Genomic DNA, 19308 nt, shown 5'->3' with positions numbered 1-19308 from the left:
AATATTCCCTGTTAGTCCATGGAACACCTTCTAACATGTCAAAGTGTGGAAGGGTATGACTTATCTTCCTAAAATAGTCTATCCTATCTCTTAGGTAATCATCCTTATGCGTGCAACGACTCATAAGATCCCCACACTGGTAACAATCCACCCCTTCCAAGTCGTATCCCTTTGAAAGGTATTGATACGATCTTTCATGCTTTTCCTCGTGAGTTTGAAGCCGCTGACGACTACTTAAAACCTTTCCACAGTAACTACACTCCGTCGTTTTACGACAAATACCCTTATTTACGTGTTGTTGCATCTTTTGAACGGTGCTGAACTCCTTATTACAATCCTTGCAAGCCTTGCTGACTAACTTCTTTGTACAAACCCCATGGTAAACGTGGTATCTTAACCTTTGCTTCGTACTAAAAACCTTCTTACAGACTAAGCAGTCCATATATACTTAACAATATCTTAACCTATATTTAACATTATAAGGCACCTTTCTTAGGAGTTTCCGACACCATTTAACAATATCTTAACCTATATTTAACATTATAAGGCACCTTTCTTAGGAGTTTCCGACCCCATTTAACAATATCTTAACCTATATTTAACATTTTATGGTGGATATCTCATAAAGTCCTTAACGGACTCCTTAGCCCATGAGGCCATCGTTAACAGCGCACCAAACCTTTCCGCACGCTTCAGACCACACATTTCATCGTACAACTCCTGCACGCGCTCTTTTAATCGATTGATCTTCTCCCTTTGCATTTCCATGGTGTCTCTCTTATCTTTTACGTCGTTAACCATTCTCTGCACTGCTTCCGTAGGCTCCACATATATGAACCCAGATCACATGCCTTGTAACGCTCTGATAGTAGGACCCACCGGCTGTGGAAAGACCCAGTTCGTGGTAGAGCAGCTATTAGGACCCTTTAGATACCGTTTCGACTACATAGTGCTACTTTGCCCCACCTACGTGAACAACCGCACCTGGACGGGCATAGGAGTGAAAGATGACGACTTCTTTGTAGATATCTTAGACCCTAACGAGTTATCTGGACATCTTAAGTTCTGGCATAAACAATTCCCTAAAGATACACAGACACTCCTCATATTGGACGACATCGCCTGCGGGGACGACGTAAAAAGGCGCACTTCCGAGCTCGTTAAACTCGCCTTTAGCGGCAGGCATGACAATATCAGCGTTTGGTTGCTCTCGCAGCAGCTTACCAGTATCTCCAAGCCTTTTAGGGAAAACATAGGATCTCTCGTAGTATTTTATACTCCGAGCAAGTCTGATCTGGAAACCATTTTAAGCGACTACGGCGGTGAGATATCCAAGGAACAGTTACACGAATACATGCGGCATCTAAAGACGCACCAACATTCCAAAATGATCTTCTCTTTGAGGTTTCCGTATTTAGTAAAGATCTGCGATCTTTAACTCCTAATGTATATGGTGATTGAGCAGTTGATATATGAAGTCCCCACACAGTTAGATGAAAGTAACCTTAAGGAACAACTCAACATCCTGGTGTCTTCTGGGAAGTGCAAAGAAATGATAGGCAAGGAACTTACCCATGAGCAGGTTAATAAGTTGTCGGAAGAGGAAGTCAAAAAGTTCCATAAGAGGTACGAGGCTGCCCTTGCAAGTAAGACCACGGACGCCGTAGCAGACTCCGCCATCCGACTTGCGACTAAATTGCTTGGACTTGCACTGCCCATAGACGACGTGGAGCAGCTGCGAAAGGACATAAGCGAGAACTATGTCATCGCCCAAGAACTTAAGATAACCTGTGGGTGGTTGTCTTTGAAGTGCGGTAAGTTAATGGCAGTTGCCTCTGCGGCTTTGCACATAGCTCAGCACGTTAACTTGAAGGAACTTACGACGTCTTGGAAGGACTTTAAGAAGGAAAGGGACATTGAAAAGGTATTTACGGCAGCACTTGCCGAGGTACCTGATCAAGTCGCCTCAAGTCCTTCTTAAGTACTTACCCAAGTCATTCTCAAGTACCTAGTCAAGTCATCCCTAAGTACTTGGTCAGGTCGCGCCCAGGTTATTTCCAAGTCGTCCTTAAGTTACTTGCCAAGTCCTTCAAGTCCTTAGTATAAATGAGTGAACCAGAGTCGAAGGCAGAGCAGCCCCAAGAGGAGCAGAAGATTACCAAGGCTAAATCTCCAGGCAGAGTTGCTGCCGGAAAGAAGCTCGCTGAGATGAACAGGAAGAACAAATCCAAAAAAGAAGAAAAGGTGGAGGACGAAGGCGAATCCTTTATTAATCCTGGGTACGTCATTGGCGCGTTGGGAGTTGCTATAGCAGCAGGCAGCCTCTACTTACAATGGCGGGCTACGAAGCCAAAAGTAGAACCCGTGCATGTGACACAGGAGCCTAGAAGCAAAATACCCGTGATGGAGTAATAACCTTCTCGCTCTGTAATATAATGTCAACCGCGTTATTGAAAACTGTTGAAGAAGCAGCTATCATTACTTCCATCGTTGCGGGTATTGGTTGGGTAGGTAAGAAGGTGCTCAAAGAAGACTTTACTGAAGACCCAAGCAAGAGCTTCGCCAACTTTGCTAAGATGACCGCTGCCTTGGGCGGGGCTATCATGCTAAAGGACTATCTGCAGAAGGAAAAGTACATCCCTTCCAAGATATAAATGGCTCCTATGATAGGAGGTTCACTAATTGCTGCTTTAGCATTCACTGGCGGCAGTTACGCAGGTAAGTACATAGAAAAAGCGGCAACTGGCGGAAGTAGTCTCGAAGCCGAAAGGAAGAGACACGACTTAGCGCTGGAAAAGTATCAAAGGGACGTGGCAGCTTGGAATGAAAGAAGACAAGCTTATAGGGATTGGTTGGACAAGAACTACCAAGACAAGATGCAGGCAGACAAGAACTTTGAAAACACAGACTACGCCTTTAAGCTTTATGCGCAAGCACACCCCGCGGCATCGACGGGGTCGGTGCCCCTTAGAATGAGAAAGCCTCAGTTCAAGAATTACTACCAGCCTTCTAAGAAACAAAAAGATAGCGAGTTGGTATTCGTACGAGTTGCAGGGCTGGCGGGAGGCGTAGCTTTGGCGTACTTAGTCTAAGCGTAGCTTGCTTCTAGAAAGGGGACTTGTCCCCTGTAATATACGATCGTCTTTTTGGAAAGCGACGAGAATAACTTTACCACTTACTTGAATCCCCCCATTAAAGCACATAAGGTTCGGCTGGTTAGTTGCTCTTTGTACAATTCTTGGTATAATTTAGTCAATGGTATGGTCACCGTGCATAAGGGATCTAACAACTATCAAGGCGTAATGCTACCCGATGGACATTACACACCAATCACCCTTGCTAAGGAGCTCGCCAAACGCGGTTATACTCTCACCACGGGATTGCCGCACGAAATGACCTTCAAACACAATCTACCAAACAATTTTTCGGTAACCCTAGGAAAATACGAGGCATTGGGATCTTTACTAGGTGTCTCAGGCAAGGCAATTACCAACGCGGCCATACCCGTGAAATGGAAAGTCGCATCCTCTTACGAAGTCTATTGCGACTTGGTTCATAGTTACGGCAATGGAAAAAAGTCTTCTCTTATGTCCAAGTTTCCACCTAAGGGTAATCCATTTGACCTGGTAGAATACACTCCCATTTCTTTGAGCTATGACTTGTCTAATTTGGTAGAAAGCATAAACATTACCATTAAAGTGGACGGAGAGACGGTGGATTTTAACGGACGTAAGATCAATCTCGTCCTGGAATTCATATAATGGGCCGCGTAGAGGACAAACTTAAGAGGATTTACTATGGACCCGAAGGCTATTGGAGAGGAGCGTCGGACAAATATGGCAGCCCAGATGATACACTAATTGATGATAGTCGATAATATTATGTTCGTGTAACTATCGATTAACCATCTACTACCGATAACTAATCAATATTAATCAACTAATTTTAACGATTAATAGGAAAGTGAAACCAGCCAACCCTTATATGCACTTTAAAGTACAGGGTGTTTTCACTTATCAAATATGAAGTCTGTTTGCATTCAAATAAAATTGATGTATTTCACCAAACATATTTTTTACCTTCAAGGAAATTTTAATCTCATAGCAAATGCAAATGAAGATAAATTAAATATAAGATCAAATTTAAGATTACAAGATTAGTAAGAGAAACATTGGGCAGTTGCATTTTTAGTCCGCACGCCCCCTATTGAGGACATTTGGAAAATCCAAGGGAGGGGTGGTCTGTAAAAGTTGGATTTCCAAGGGAGGGGTATCTTGAGTTCTTTGGAAAATCCAAGGGAGTGGTTGGTCTAAAACCGTTGGATTTCCAAGGGAGGGGTATCTTGAGTTCTTTGGAAAATCCAAGGTAGGGGTTGGTCTAAAACCGTTGGATTTCCAAGGGAGGGGTATCTTGAGTTCTTTGGAAAATCCAAGGGAGGGGTGGTCTGAAAACGTTGGATTTCCAAGGGAGGGGTATCTTGAGTTCTTTGGAAAATCCAAGGGAGGGGTGGTCTGAAATGAAAATCCAAGTTATGGTTTATTGTATGGTTGATTGGAATCCTGGCAATGTTGTTAAAAGATGGATAACTCAATGATAGAAATGAAAGGGGTCAATTAAAATCGTCAATTATCCTTGGGAAGATTAATTAATCAACTAAAATTAATAAACTAATTAATTTACTGGAATTACAGGAAGATGAGAAAGTGTCAGGTTTTCAGTAAAATTTCAAAATTTTTTGAAATATCTGCTTTTACTCAATGCAAAGCAAATATATCAGAAAAAGTGGCAAATCTCATTATCGATCGTGGCCCACATGGGTATATAACTGATTTAGATTCAAAATTTTTGGTTTTAATTGTAACATGTAGACCTTGTATACGGCAAAATGCAACTGCAAACAGTATTAAAACAGTATACGATGTTTAATAGTTTGCAAAATTCAAAATTATGAGGTAAATTCTAAGACACAAACATAGTAAAAACTAATAGTATTGATTTATTACATGTAAGTTTGAATTTGTTCATGTCTTTTCATATTTCATAATTTAAAACCAAATACACATATTACAGCTGGTTCAGTTGGGGTAATCCTTGAAAATAAACATCCCAATCATCTGTTATGCCTGGGGGGGATACTGAAGATGGAACCAGATCGTAATCGTAGTCGTCTTCCTCGTCAAAGTCAATTGGTTCTTGGGCTTGTTGGTATTCTGCATAGAACGTTTCTTGTCCAGGGTCGTCTTGCTCCCGATATCGATAGCTATCACTTTCTTCACTGTCATCGTGGTTTTCATTGTCCTTGCAGTCTTCCGAATCCTGTGCACTACAGGAGCTTCTGCTACCGACATTTATTTCTTGATCCTTTATATTATCGTTTTGTTCCTAAATTTATAAAAAGACGCGTATAAATTTACTTGTTTTAGTAATATTTAGATGATACTTCAACACGTACAACGGCAGCAACAACGGCATTTGAAAACACTTCCAAATAGACGGATAAAAAATCGGCTTGAAAAAAACAACCAAGGTAAAATAGTTTTCATAGTTATCTAGCGACAAACAAACTTCCTAAACATATTTTCAAAATCAGTTCAAATTCAATCATTTCGTATTAAAAGTAGCAATGGCAAGCCGAATGCTTTACATTGTCCAAAAAGAGTTTGTTGTGGGTACCGAGTCTTGGGTCAATAGTATTTACAAAATTTTGAATCAGGTTCCCAAACGTGACAACATAATAGACTGAAATGACACTTATCTCCACGCCACTCTGAAAAGCCGCTGTCACTGTGTGTCTTATAAAGTCGCATATGATTGATGGGTATATAATTACTTGTCGTAATGAAGACGTGAATGTTTGCCAACCTCGGACTAATATATTGATTCCTACTAGCCTTTAGTTTGCGCAGATGACTATTCGGGATAATTCCTGCAAGAGTCCGGGCAACGTTTTCGCTTTTGCATTGTATGCAGTAAATGCAAGGCATGACAATGCCACCTCCCACTTCAAATAAACCTTTGTTTGATTCTCTGAGGCCGGCTGTGGGGGAACTGAAAATAGTAAAAAAAAAATCGTCAAGCTTTTGCATTTTTATTTTTATTTTATTATTTTTTAATATGAATTTTTACTTACCACACGATGCACAACACTTGCCCCCGAACTTTAAATGGAGCAATAAGTCTCGCCAGCTCTCTTGGCATAGATGCTTGGATAGTCCCATCCTTACTTAAAACAAAAAATGCATTCTCATCATGCACGGAATTCATTTTCGTCAGAATATATTCTTTGCCCACTTCAAGCACAGCTTGAGTGGCATGAAACCCTTTTAAAACGCTGTTCACACCAACAAAAAGAGCGGACATATTTTAGATTTGCCTTATATATCAATAATTTCGTTGATGCACACTCGTAGTGGGATGTGTATGGCTAACACTGATTGGTTTGATCCTCCCTATTTCCTGCGGATATGACTAATACGCCGAGTATAATGGGTGGGCTGTTTTCGCTAATTGGATTTCATCCGTAGGGAAGCATAAAAGCGCAAGTTTAAACTATACTCATCACCAAGTAATTATGGATGTTTTGACTTTGAAAAATGATGAAAACGATGTGCCTTCCAGTTCTCTTTTTGAAGTTAATCCAGAATGTTTTCTTTCGGATTTGAGAACTAGAATAATGGAAGAAGTTCCGGATTTGCTGCCCCACGATTTTCGATTCCTTTTTCCTTCATCTGGCGTTCGTATTTCCCTACGACAAGAGGCACACGTCGCAGTTAAAGCGGTCTCATACACTGAGGGAGAAGGCCACTACATGCGTTTTGTTGAGGAAAAAAGAGATGCTACATATCCTCCGGAAAAGAAAGAACAAACCGTCTTCGACCTTGGTGAATCAGTGTGCCCACCCACATCAACCTCTTCTGTGAAGCAAGTCTGTGAAAAAGAACCAAACAAGGAACCTATCCCTGAGCAGGCTACTGTAATGGGCCTTAAATCACCCGAAGCATGGCTACTTAAAGGGATCAAAATATACAAGGAAAAGGAGATTGAAGATGCACGTGGCAAAGAAAAAGAAAGGCGAATCTTCTGGAATGCAAAGGCCAAAATTCTTGCCAAGTCTGACTTGAAAAAAACTCAAATTTATGAGGAAATACACAAGGCTTGGCGATTAAAGAAAACTGAAATCCTTTTAGGAGAAAGCAGTGGTGTCCGTATGGCATCCACGAGTATGAAGAAAGGAACATTAGAAAAAAATAAAGAAAGATTTCAATTAGCTAAGAGAGAGTGTGAAACTCTAAGTGACAAGATAAAGGAGCTAATGAAGACTAAGTCTGCCAAGACCGAGCAACAAATGATTGAACTAAGAGAACTCCAATCGAATTTCGATATAGCTCGAAGTACCCTAAGAAAAGCCCAAGACGCTTTAAGAAAAAACATTAAAAAATCAAGCTAAATACTTGGTTTAAACTGAATTTACCTTTTTTAAATGATATCCTTGTTATTGTTCATTCCTTTGTTTAGTTTGATTTGAAATTACGAATTTTAGTAATCTTTTATGTAGCATAATTCAATTCCATGACTATTTTTAGGATCAATCCCAGAAAAAAAAATTATGGTGCTAAGAACATTTTTGGTATAATTTCAAAGAAACGAAATGTAAGAAAAAATGAAGAATAATTTTTTTAATTGCTGGTTCTGTTTTTGCTGGTCACTGGGCCCCGTCCACACTATGCCGGATAAATTTGAATCCACAACTTTATTTATCCGGTTAGGCCTTCCGTCCACACTAGTCCGGACGAATCCGGAACAATTTTCCACCAAAAACGGAACTTAACATTTCGTAACCGGAACTTTTCGAATACGCTGACGTCATGATTTCATGTGATTTTCCTGCCCGATTAAGACCTTTTTCCTTCGTGTAAACAACGCTCAAATAGCGGGATAAGTTGGCGGGAAGGCTAATAATTTACCGCGAGCTCAATTTCGGATTCATTGTCAAAGTAATTATGCATATAAAGATCGAAAGCAACTTTTAATCATATTTCTGTCAGAGGGGTCCGACAAAGCTCTATTTCCGGTATTTTGTAATCTATAAGGATTAACACAGAAAAGTCTGTGTGTTCCGTGAAATCTTATGCAAGCTGTGATTTCCGGTTTCTTCTCCAGTATTTATTAACACCCTCTCTTGACCCAATATTCATTTATAATTTTTATACCGTTAGTATGACACAGAAAATGTATGCAACAGTGCATGTGATCGACGAAAACCAAGATTTAGTTATAGAGTTTCCGAGTATCGCTCTAGATGACGCTTGAGAAATTAAGAGAATTAATTTCTAAAGAAAAACCGTGCATGAAAGCAATCTTCAAGTTCACCCATAGAATGGTATCGTTGTCCACGAAACAAGAGAGCATCCTGCGGCTGCGACAAGTGATGACCAATATTGAAAATTCCCAGCCACCAGTGTCCCAAGTTCACATGCGATTTACTGAGAGGCCTTCAACATCGGGTAATTGTTGTGCTCCACCTCAAAAAAGATGTTTTGATCCTTCCGAATCCAATTTGGATCCACGGAAGCGAATGAAGACCTACAGCAAGGTAGAGATTGATACGCCAAGCATCACCTGGTTTGAGCGGCAAAGAAGGGAATTTTGGAACGATTTTGGAAAAAAGATTAGCAGGCATCCCATTTATGGTTCGTGGTCCATTCAGGAGCAACATGGAATAATTGACACTGAATGGACTCTAAGATACACAGAACTACTAAAAGTAGAAGCTGATAAACACTTAATAAATGATGAAATAGGCGAGCAGAGGAAACAAAACCTACTGAAAAATAATGAAAAACTTTCGAAGGCAGATTTTGATCGAAATGCTGCATATCAAAGAATTGTAGAGCTAAACCAAGTCACTGTAAAAAAAAAGGAAATCATTGAAGCTGAAGAAAACGTACTTCATGACTTATTTTCTAAGCTGAAACTTGCTCAGGCTGATCTAGTGAAAAGCTTAAATTGGGTAGGCCGGGGCAAAGCTAAATATGAAGACACGGGGACAAATGACGGAAAAATAGAAGAGCTCACGCCTGATGAAACTGAGGGGCTGGCAAAAAATATCAAAGAAGAACATGATATTGATGTTTTATAAGATCTTATGTAAATAGTTAAGAAATTGTAATTAGTTTTTCTTGAAAGTTTCTATTTTCTCGCATTTATGGAATGATTCTATCATAGGAATAAACATCATTTTTTGGGCACATACTATTTGATTTCTTTTATTATACGGCCAAAATTTCTTAATGTACAGCTGCCAAATCGGGGTTCGCACAATGACCGACTCAGTAAATGATTTGCACAATTATCACGGTAAGGCGAATCGTCGCACATAGATAAAAGTCGGCATTGTTTTGTATTTATCACTTATTACTTCGGTAGTAGTAGAAGTGAGTGCTTGCATCGGATTACGGAGTTACTCAATTTAAAAATGAATATTCCAAGTGAAAAAACCATCAGCGCAGATTTGTTTACTTTGAAGCGAGCAATTGAAGCTGGAAATAGAGATGTTGCTCTTTACCTTGTAGAGGTATATGAAAAGTATCTCCCGAAGAGTGATCAGACAAGCACATGGGACAGCACGTGGAAAATTGATGAATTATCTAGGTGCATAATGCCAAGAGATATTCCCCCCGATTCCACACCAATCAAGTCAACTGGCAACGGAAACTGTCTCTTTAATTCTGTTTCTTTACTACTATGTGGAGAAGAAATTTTAAATGCTGTGCTTCGTCTCCTGACCGCTGCAGAGTTATTCTTAAATGCCGACTTCTACGCAAATCATCCAAGGTAAGCAAAGACAACAGTACATGCCGAAAAAGCAGATATTCATATTAAATGACAGAAATAATAATTCCACTCCAGTTGATCAGACATATAAAGGCTTCTGGTTTTCTGTAAATATATGACAAGTGAAGCCAAATTTAAAACTTTGCACGCCAAAGTCCCCACAAAGTTTTTACCCTGACACCGGAAACAACAAATGTCTGGTATTTTGAACAGGGTCGCACTAGAGATCTATACCGATTTTTGAATGTCAACGTTCAACAGAAGTAGTAACGGGCGCGTAATCAATGCGTACCTAAAACTGTGCTCATTTGTTGTCCTTCTTGTAGTTTTGACTCTATAACTTTTAAACAAATTGATTTGGTTTTACACGATGCGATATCTGAATGTCTTGAATCGAAATGTATCAGCCCGCAGTCACTAATCAACTCGTAATTGATAGAAAATAATCTTTTTTTAAAGTTTTTGTAGGATTGTATCCTTTCAGAACACATTTTAGGGGCATAATAATCACTCTCTGGTTTTATTCTAACAGCCATACTGACAAGCGATGACAGTTCTCGCTGTGATTTCTATTGTTTAGAGAAACTTTGACCAAAAGTTCCAGCTTCGAACATGTTCGACAGCTCCTTTGATAATTTGGTCGCTTGGCAAATTTTTCGTGGACGGGCAAATTTACGGTCGCACTAGAAATCGTCTTGCGATGACAGATTCAGTCGGATTAAGACACCAAATTCTACCAAACCTAGTGCGACCCGGGCCAATCACGATATGTTGACAGAAATATGACAGATACTGACTTAGTCTGTAACTTCGTAATTTTTTAACTTCGTAATTTTGTAACTTCGTAACTCGTAAGGCTATTTCCAGGGAACCGAAAAGTCCAGTTTCTACCCTGGCCGACTTCGCCTTTGACATTTCAGTCAGTTGGCAAAGATTTGATGGACGTTTAAATCTACGTTTGCACTAGAAATTTGGACTCGTGACTCCGGGCGCGAACAGTAAAAAAAAAAATTCAAATTTCAAATTTCGAAAATCGATATTTATTAGATTTGAAATGGTTTCAAGAATTTATTACTTTAATGAAGCTAAGTGCTCTAGATTAGATTCCCGCGAAAAGCGATAATTCCTTCGGTTAGATCTATATGAAGATCTGGTCAACATTTCTCGTTGAACCTTTGTTTCTGGCTAAAAAGTGCCTTGCTGCTTAATTCTTTAAGCGAATTTAAATATGTAGCTCTATGTTTTGGTTTCCTGGTGAAAGGAATATTAGAAAATTTAAATTATGCAAAGAAAATTAATATTACATGTTATATATATAAATTAATTAATCTCAGGATTTTGTACGATTTTAACATGAAACATGTAACTTTACCAACAAAGGTTTACAGACGCAAGTACAAACTACAGCACAACATCGCTTCGTGATGTCTCTGTTGGTCGACGTAATGGATGGACATAAAAGACTTCATTGCTTAAAACAACAAGCAACACAAACATGTATACAAAGAAATTGGTCTGGTTTAATACATATGATGGTGCTTTCATCTATCGTTGGTATGCCAATCTTTTCCGTATATCCAGAGTTAAATCTAGCCATCAGACCACTTTTCCATGGCCTTATTAATCCTCGTGGTAAAAAAGGGGCGACGGAGTACTTCACATAATGTTTACTAGAGACGGCAATCTTGATAACAATAAAGGAAAGCATTCCAGCCGAACCATTTCTGCCCTATTTTTCCATTTCAAAACGATACTATTTTTACAGAGTTTGATTTTCCACCACTAGTACCTTCTAGCACTGGCAAGAAACAAAAAAGAAAACCTTTACCACAGAAAAAAAGGAAACAAGAGATGAAAAAGAAGTGCTCAATTCCGCGTGCCTCTGTGTATATAGATCTTGATAGTGATGAGAACAGCAAAGACAAAGATGACGATGGTGTAGATAATTCTTCGCTTGCCTCCCCCTCCTGTGCCTCTGTACCTCCTGTGAATATTGATAGTCACGAGAACTGCAAAGACAAAGATGACGATGGTGTAGATAATTCTTCTCTTGCCTCCCCCTCCTGTGCCTCTGTACCTCCTGTGAATATTGATAGTGACGAGAACAGCAAAGACAAAGATGACGATGGTGTAGATAATTCTTCTCTTGCCTCCCCCTCCTGTGCCTCTGTACCTCTTGTGAATATTGATAGTGACGAGAACAGCAAAGACAAAGATGACAATGGTGTAGATAATTCTTCTCTTGCCTCCCCCTCCTGTGCCTCTGTACCTCCTGTGAATATTGATAGTCACGAGAACAGCAAAGACAAAGATGACAATGGTGTAGATAATTCTTCTCTTGCCTCCCCCTCCTGTGCCTCTGTACCTCTTGTGAATATTGATAGTGATGAGAACAGCAAAGACAAAGATGACGATGGTGTAGATAATTCTTCTCTTGCCTCCCCCTCCTGTGCCTCTGTACCTCCTGTGAATATTGATAGTGACGAGAACTGCAAAGATAAAGATGACGATGGTGTAGATAATTCTTCTCTTGCCTCCCCCTCCTGTGCCTCTGTACCTCCTGTGAATATTGATAGTGACGAGAACAGCAAAGACAAAGATGACTTCTTTTACGTTTCAATGCAAAGTTTGTCACGGTCTTGGTATAATACTAGAGGTAACCAATTGGAGCTTCGTAATACCAATGACGAAAACGGAAATCTTAAATCTTTGCTATCTCTTCCATTAGTTTCGCGAAAATGGTATCACGCGAGGGGAAACAAGACTGCGAGGCCTGCAACTAATGTTCCAAATAAAGATGATGGAAGAGGAATAGCAATTAATAAAAAACACGAAGAAGAAAATTTAAGATATCATGACAAACCCAAAGACATGCAGATAGCTATGAATGCAGTCACAAAGAACTGGTTGGGAAAGCGAGGTAGGTTGGCTGCAAAGAATTGGAGTCAAACGACGGAAACGAATAAACATTCAAGAAATGGAGGGAACAGGTTTCAATTTGGTATTGCGAAAGGAACGATGGAAAAAAACATTAATGATATAGTTACAGAGATTTCTATTAAAACTGGAAGAAAAAGAACAGCTGAGTTATCGGGATTGCTGGCTGTGGGAAACTTTATCAAATCTTCTGCAGTCATTGCGGTTCAGGAGGCAGGAAAAGTATACGTCGCAGCCAAACAAGAAAGTGAAGGAATCTTCTCAGAGAAACTCCGTGCCATGCCTTCGTCATACCTATTTTCTTATTTCGGACGATACTTTAACATTGTACAATTTTATCTTAATGGAAAATCGTAAATTATGGAAAACAGAAACCAAACGTTCGAGGTAGTAATAGAACAGTTGCAAAAATTATCAATTGATTCCCAATATTCCATGAACAATGACATAGATCAGAAAATTTGAGGAATTTTCAACAAGTCTCTGGAGATGATGGATACCAAAAGGGATCGAGACATTCTTAAAGGAATTTTCACACATGCTACAAGTGTTAACTTCGTTTCAAAACTCCAAGGCGTAAAAAATAAGACCGCAGTAATGAATTGCAGAGACGAGCTTAAAGGTAATATTTCAAAGTTTCTTGACATCAAGATTACGTCCCAATGTGTCCGTAACGACATGAAAAACAGTCAGCAAAGCCGTCTCCAGAAAAGAATAATCAAAGCTAGAAAGGATAAGGAAATGAAACTCAATATAGAAAGTAGAGGAAGAATGATGAAGTGCGAGGAATGGCCTGAGCTAGCCAGTGTTTTAGAGTACGTTTTTGGTGAAGCGGATCAAAGAGAAAATTCAGGAGGAGGATTAGAGGCACACCCCCGACTAAAGAATGATGTGTTGTTTAGAAGTAAAGATAACAACACTTTCATGAGGCAAGCTTTAGAAGTAATACTCCCTTTGCTAGATCGCGTAAGACCGCTGGAAAAAGATATTGGGGCGCGCTTCGATAACTTGGAATCGAGGCTATCCCTGTATACGAACTCATCTCTCTGTGACAGATATAAGAGGTTTTTAGTATTAGTTGCTGTTAAGAAAGCTTTTTGATCGTTTCAACGACTTATGGAGGTAAATAATACTAACAAGAAAAGGCAAAGAAGCCGAGGAAAGCAATGTGCAGCAGCAGCTTGCAATAGCTTTGAATACTTGAACGATGGAAGCCGTTCAAACATTCGGTTTTTCCAGTTCCCAGCGAAGGTATCTTTGCGAACTCGCTGGTGCAACTTGATCAAGAGGCAGCATGGGAGAGATGGATTTTATGTTAAGCCATCTACAGTGGTCTGCGATAAACATTTTCAGCAAGAAGACATTTACAAACCTCCAGGAGGAACGCGACATAGGTTACGGCCAGGTACGTGAGCTAAGTGATTATCGATCAAGCTGGATTTACTTTGTTTGATTGTTTCATTCAAAATGCTTACTGCATGCATGGAGCCTATGTAATGGCTTATAACATGTTCTTTCAGTCAAATGATAAGTAAAAAGTCAGATACATTAAATTCTACTTTCCTTGTGCCCATTATAGACTAGCTCGAACCTAGTAGCTTACTCAAAACTCGTTTCACTGTTTAAAATTACCTATTTATCACTATCGTTTCACTGTTGTTGCAGGTGCAGAGCCATCGATTTTCGAGTGGTCACCTCAACCCAAGAAAAAGACAAGAAGAGTTTTGACAAGAAGAGTGTTAAAAAGTAAAGAAAATGTGTCACCAAAGCCTCAAGAACAAAGCGTTTACATTGACATTGAAGAGAAAAAGGACCTTGAAGAGAGCCCCAGTGAACCTGCAGTAAATGTATGCGAGACTGACGAAACTGATATGCCTCAGGTAGTTACATACAAACTATTATGAATGTTTTTTTTCTTTTGCCCAAAAAATATACCCTTGGTATTATGGGTTTACCTTGCGAGTATAAAACTAATAAGTCTCATTTTATGTTGCACTGATAGCAGCACAGAATGCCATCCAAGTGCTCAAATATAAATGTTTGTAAAACTTATAAATGTGTTGTGCTGTTTTAAATAACTACCCATAATGTTATTGTTGTTCATTGCTATATTTATTATTATATATTTATGAGAGTAAACTTGACAAAAAACTTTCTTGTTGTATTGCAGGTACAAGAAAAATCCACACAGACTGACTGGTCATTTGATTTTCCATCATCTTCAAAGAATAATGACCATGATTATGCCTTCACCTTTACTCAAACACCTAAGTACCCTTGCGAATACCAACAGACTATGCAGGAAAGGCTAGAAGTCAAGTCAGAGATGTTGAACAGTCTTAGGGTTAAAGTGGGAAATTTACAGAAAGAACTTGATGACTACAAAGAAAGGGAATTCAGCCTTCAGAAATTTAAAGATGATGACTCTGCCATTCAGTTTTACACTGGATTCCCCAACTATGATACACTTGTGCACTTTTTTAATTACATTGAACCAAAACTTGAAAAAATGCAGTATTGGGGCAGTGGTGATGTAAAAGATTCCCAGACATATCAAGAACAAGGCAAAAAGAAACCAGGTCCCAAAAGGAACATAACATTTATAAATGAGTTTTTTATGGTATTAGTTAGACTTAAAGTTGGTCTTTTTGTCAGGGATTTAGCTGATAGGTTTAACATCTCTATGGGTCATTTTTCCAAGATTTTTTGTACCTGGATAAATTTTTTATATTTTGAATTAGACCAGTTATTTCCATTTCCTTCTCAAAGTGCAGTGAGAAGAAATATGCCAGAGCAGTTTGCTCTGTATCCAACAACAAGGGTAATAATTGATTGTACAGAGATATTTGTGGAGGTTCCCTCTTCTATGACAGCGCAATCATTAACATGGTCGAATTACAAACACCACAACACTTTTAAAGCTTTAATTGGTATTTCTCCAAATGGTCAAGTAACCTTTGTTTCTAAACTGTGGGGTGGAAGGGTTTCAGATAAGTTTATAACTCAGCAATCAGGCTTAATCCAATTTCTTAATACTGGGGATAATGTCATGGCTGACAGGGGGTTTGATATTGGAGACATCTTACCTCAGGGAGTACATTTAAACATTCCTCCTTACAAAGGTAGTAGAAATCAGCTTACTGCTGAAGAAGTTCAAGAGACAGTGCATATTGCATCTGTACGCATTCATGTGGAGCGAGCAATAGGGAGAATAAAGGGATATCATATTCTTGATGGGACCCTGCCTTTAAGTCTATCTCATGTAGCTAATCAGATATTTACTGTTTGCTCCTATCTAACTAATTTTTTGCCACCTTTACTCCCACCAAAATGTATCTGATAAATAATGAGATTATTATTAAGATAATTACAAAAGTATTTTTCTACTATAAAAGTCTTCGAATGACTATTTAGCTATCAAGTAACCAAGAACTTTTTGTACATTTCATACAAATCATGTATGTAAGATTTAGTAATAAAAATACAGTGACTTGTTTTGTCCAAAAACGTTTTTCTTAAAAACAAACCATATGTTGATAAAAATTTGTGCAAAATTGTTAATAGCCTGCAGTCAGTATACCCACAAAATACATGTACATGTAACTACTGACTGCACTTTAACTATATTTTACAAGGCTAAACACTTCTTTTGGCCTTTTGTGTCTTCTTGAAACTTTTCCAACCACCATGCTTATAAAGTGGGATGCCATGCTGAACTCTTCTTGTAAACACTTCGGGGAGAAATGCCCTTCGATAGAAGTATTCGATCCTTGGTAGAACAAAACTAAACCACCACTGTCTATCAAAGTATACTCTTTCAATGTTCAAGTTTGCTGGACCAAACCAAACTACAAAATCAATCCATTGTAGCTCACAGACAAACATTTGTCCCTGGACTTGATAGTAGTATTGATGACCATGTTTTAGTTTAGGAACTTGACCGTCTCGTATTGATAAACAGAAGTTTTTGTCCTGGCATGCTTCTTCAACAGACATTCCTTTCTTCGAAAAAGGACATTTCACTTCTAATCCACCCTGCTTCTGCCCATTAGCATTCTGGTCGAAAACCATTCTGTCAAGGCTTGCCCCATATCCTGGCCTGACTTTTGAAATAATTGTTCCTACTTCCCAGACTTTCAAATTTGCATTCCCCTCTCTAGCTTTCACTGCAATGTAGTCTTCAACTGCAACAGATTCATGCAACTGTCCATATTCAAGTGCTGGAACAGGCTTTCTGACATCAGGGATATACATCATCCTCTTTAGCAGCTTATCAGGTTCTGACGTCCTGACTGCTGCAGATTTGAAATTTGAAGCAGTCAGTTTAATCCTCTTTAATTCCCGCCAAGATGCATTTGCACTCTGTCCTCTTGTCATCCTCTCAATTGTTTCTATTTCATTGTCATCAGCTTTCTCAGTATAAATGTCAATCATTGACTTAAAATTCATAGTTGAAATGTCATAAAAATCATTGAATGGCAACTCAATATCTTGTTCTATTTCAATATCTGGTGCACTTTCAGGAACTGACTCACAAACATTGTCAATAATCAAATTCTCATCATCAACTTGCAGAGGCTTGATATCATGAAACAAGAAAAATGAAGAGCTTTGCATAGATTGAGCAAGATTGGAACACAGTGTTTCAAGTCTTCCTGTGTTTATTTGTCTGTCATCTGGAGCCCTTGGATCATACAGGCTGTTTTTTGCTTTTTTTCTTGCTTCTTTTCCAAAGCTATACTTTGTAATTACGATGTCATCCACTGGCTTAGGCTGTATCCGAACATTTCGAGGTACATTCCAACTACATAGCCTTGATGTGCATGACACTGGCTCACAGCTTTCCTTCAAACCTCTATGGGAGAAGTCTTCCATGGCAAATAAGACCCCACCAACATGATTACAATGGCCACGACCATGTACACCCCTCCCTGCTGGGCACATACAAGCAGCTTTTAAAACATCTCCAAGATGAGTGAAAGAGATAATGGCCTTGTATTTCTCTTGCTTCATGGAAGCCAACACTTCTGCTTCGACATACGTAACTCTCGTAGAACAACCGACTCGAATGTCTTTGATATGTCCCTCTTTAAAAAACTGATACGCTTTGAGTTTTTTGTAAGCTGATGTCTGAATAGATGTGTGGTTATACTTGGATGTCTTGGTTACAAGGTAATCGTAAAGCTGCACAAGGTTAAACGTGGGTAGGTTTCGTAAGTCCTTGCTCCACTGGCAGTGTGAACATTCACGCGATAGCTTTTCGTAGGTTGTTTCTTCGTTGCTTTTAGTGTTTGATACGATATTTACTAATGCTTGCTCTCTGGCTTGCGGTTTTACATAATGATCCTTGGTCTCAGCATCTCCTTGTAATCTTAAATCTTTCCTTTGGAAAGTTGTGTGACATCGAATCACAAGGTCAGACTTGTTTCCACTCGACGTCTGATTTTCACGACGTAAAATCTCGCGTAATTCCTTGACAGTAAACTTTTTTAGCTCATCAAGCGATGGAATGGTTTCCATTGAATTAGTTCACTTAAAAATTTCAAATAAAATCACCGTATTACTGACTTTTGCTACTACTTGGAATAAAAAACACACTCGTTGATAAGGGATTGTTGTTGTTGTCACGCCAGCAATACAGGGATAGCCTCGTTTTCGCGTTAGAAGCGAACACGCGGCTTAGAGTCCAGCGGTCGCTAACCGAGAACTCGAAACTGGAGTATTAACGCCGTTTCACCTCCCTCTTTTCACATTTCTCTCAGTACTTGTTTCAACTACACAATGACATATTAAAAAAATTCTGCAAGCGCCTTAAGACATCATCATGGAAAGGAAGTCAACGCTAAAATTTCCTTGCACCACCAATCCAAAACTCTTGTAAATAAACTTGTAGTAAATCTCCACTACAGCACTGCCAATGTAAATTATATTTGCGATTTAAGTGACAAAAGAAAAGACAACGTACTTATTGATTCTAAAGATGCCAAAAAAATTGTATGTGGTGAAATAACTCCTGTTCAAAAGCCTGGAAAAGCTTGGAAGACCATCGAGTGCCCAGAGCACGATTGGAACCAAAGCAGAACAGGTGCAGTGACACCTATGACCCACCTGTTCATGAAGACGTTGATAACAAAACGTGAAAGCATTCCGTCCTCTCTTACTGTTAATGACCTCCATTTGAATCTGCGTAGTTCTAACACTCTTCTTCATGTTACTCATACTGGAAAAGCAGTGACGCTTTTAAATCCATCTTTGTTGGAGCCCGATACAACTATAAAATTATTTAATGAGCTCTTTCTTCTGATGTCAAAACCATCTTTGGATTGTGTTTTCTGGGACCCCTCGAAAGGAAGTCTCAAGACAATTTTTGTTTTCATTGTCGACAACGGTCCAGCTGAACAGCCAGCAAGTCCCCTGGTTCAAATGCTCCTTGTTAGACTTTTACGTCTTCTTAATTTTGACAAGACTACACAAGTATCTTTTGCGGAATATCACAGCAAGAGAAACTTCGTTGAACGTGTTCACACCATCGAGGAC

At 39.2% G+C, this 19308-nt stretch overlaps 2 protein-coding genes and 1 long non-coding RNA gene across 4 annotated transcripts in view; 1 reads left to right on the top strand and 2 right to left on the bottom strand.

Moving 5' to 3' along the window:
• The window catches only part of LOC148908610 (uncharacterized), a 56370-nt gene that overhangs the window by 33375 nt on the left and 3687 nt on the right, over positions 1 to 19308 (bottom strand). Inside the window, exons 2-3 of one of the 2 annotated variants that reach the window (XR_016120771.1) lie at positions 6131 to 6223; positions 5891 to 6048 (exon numbers count right to left, since the gene is read on the bottom strand). The exons of the other annotated variant lie outside the window; for it this stretch is intronic. This is a non-coding gene — a long non-coding RNA (uncharacterized LOC148908610). Of the gene's footprint in view, positions 1 to 5890; positions 6049 to 6130; positions 6224 to 19308 lie in introns of those variants that run through there. 2 annotated transcript variants of the gene reach the window in all.
• LOC148908612 (uncharacterized) lies at positions 13725 to 16265 on the top strand. The gene is made up of 3 exons (XM_089035293.1): positions 13725 to 14176; positions 14437 to 14651; positions 14942 to 16265. The coding sequence occupies exons 1-3, from the start codon at positions 13888 to 13890 to the stop codon at positions 16109 to 16111; spliced, it is 1674 nt and encodes a 557-aa protein (XP_088891419.1). The 5' UTR covers positions 13725 to 13887; the 3' UTR covers positions 16112 to 16265.
• Positions 15680 to 18485, bottom strand: LOC148908611 (uncharacterized). The gene has a single exon (XM_089035291.1). The coding sequence runs from the start codon at positions 18289 to 18291 to the stop codon at positions 16408 to 16410; it is 1884 nt and encodes a 627-aa protein (XP_088891417.1). The 5' UTR covers positions 18292 to 18485; the 3' UTR covers positions 15680 to 16407.

Source organism: Actinia tenebrosa, unplaced genomic scaffold (genome assembly GCF_029948245.1).
Source record: "Actinia tenebrosa isolate PJP-AT-01 unplaced genomic scaffold, QUT_ActTen_1.0 PGA_scaffold3__52_contigs__length_22856419, whole genome shotgun sequence".
Classification (NCBI taxonomy): domain Eukaryota; kingdom Metazoa; phylum Cnidaria; class Anthozoa; order Actiniaria; family Actiniidae; genus Actinia; species Actinia tenebrosa.
This window is presented reverse-complemented; position numbering and strand designations above follow the sequence as displayed.

What these genes read in the sequence shown, in the direction of transcription:
- LOC148908612 (XM_089035293.1), top strand. Translation starts at nt 13,888, where the DNA reads ATGGAGGTAAATAATACTAACAAGAAAAGGCAAAGAAGCCGAGGAAAG. An exon ending in GCGACATAGGTTACGGCCAG is followed by an intron (nt 14,177 to 14,436) that starts GTACGTGAGCTA and finishes CTGTTGTTGCAG; the next exon opens with GTGCAGAGCCATCGATTTTC. An exon ending in ACGAAACTGATATGCCTCAG is followed by an intron (nt 14,652 to 14,941) that starts GTAGTTACATAC and finishes GTTGTATTGCAG; the next exon opens with GTACAAGAAAAATCCACACA.
- LOC148908611 (XM_089035291.1), bottom strand. Translation starts at nt 18,291, where the DNA reads ATGGAAACCATTCCATCGCTTGATGAGCTAAAAAAGTTTACTGTCAAG.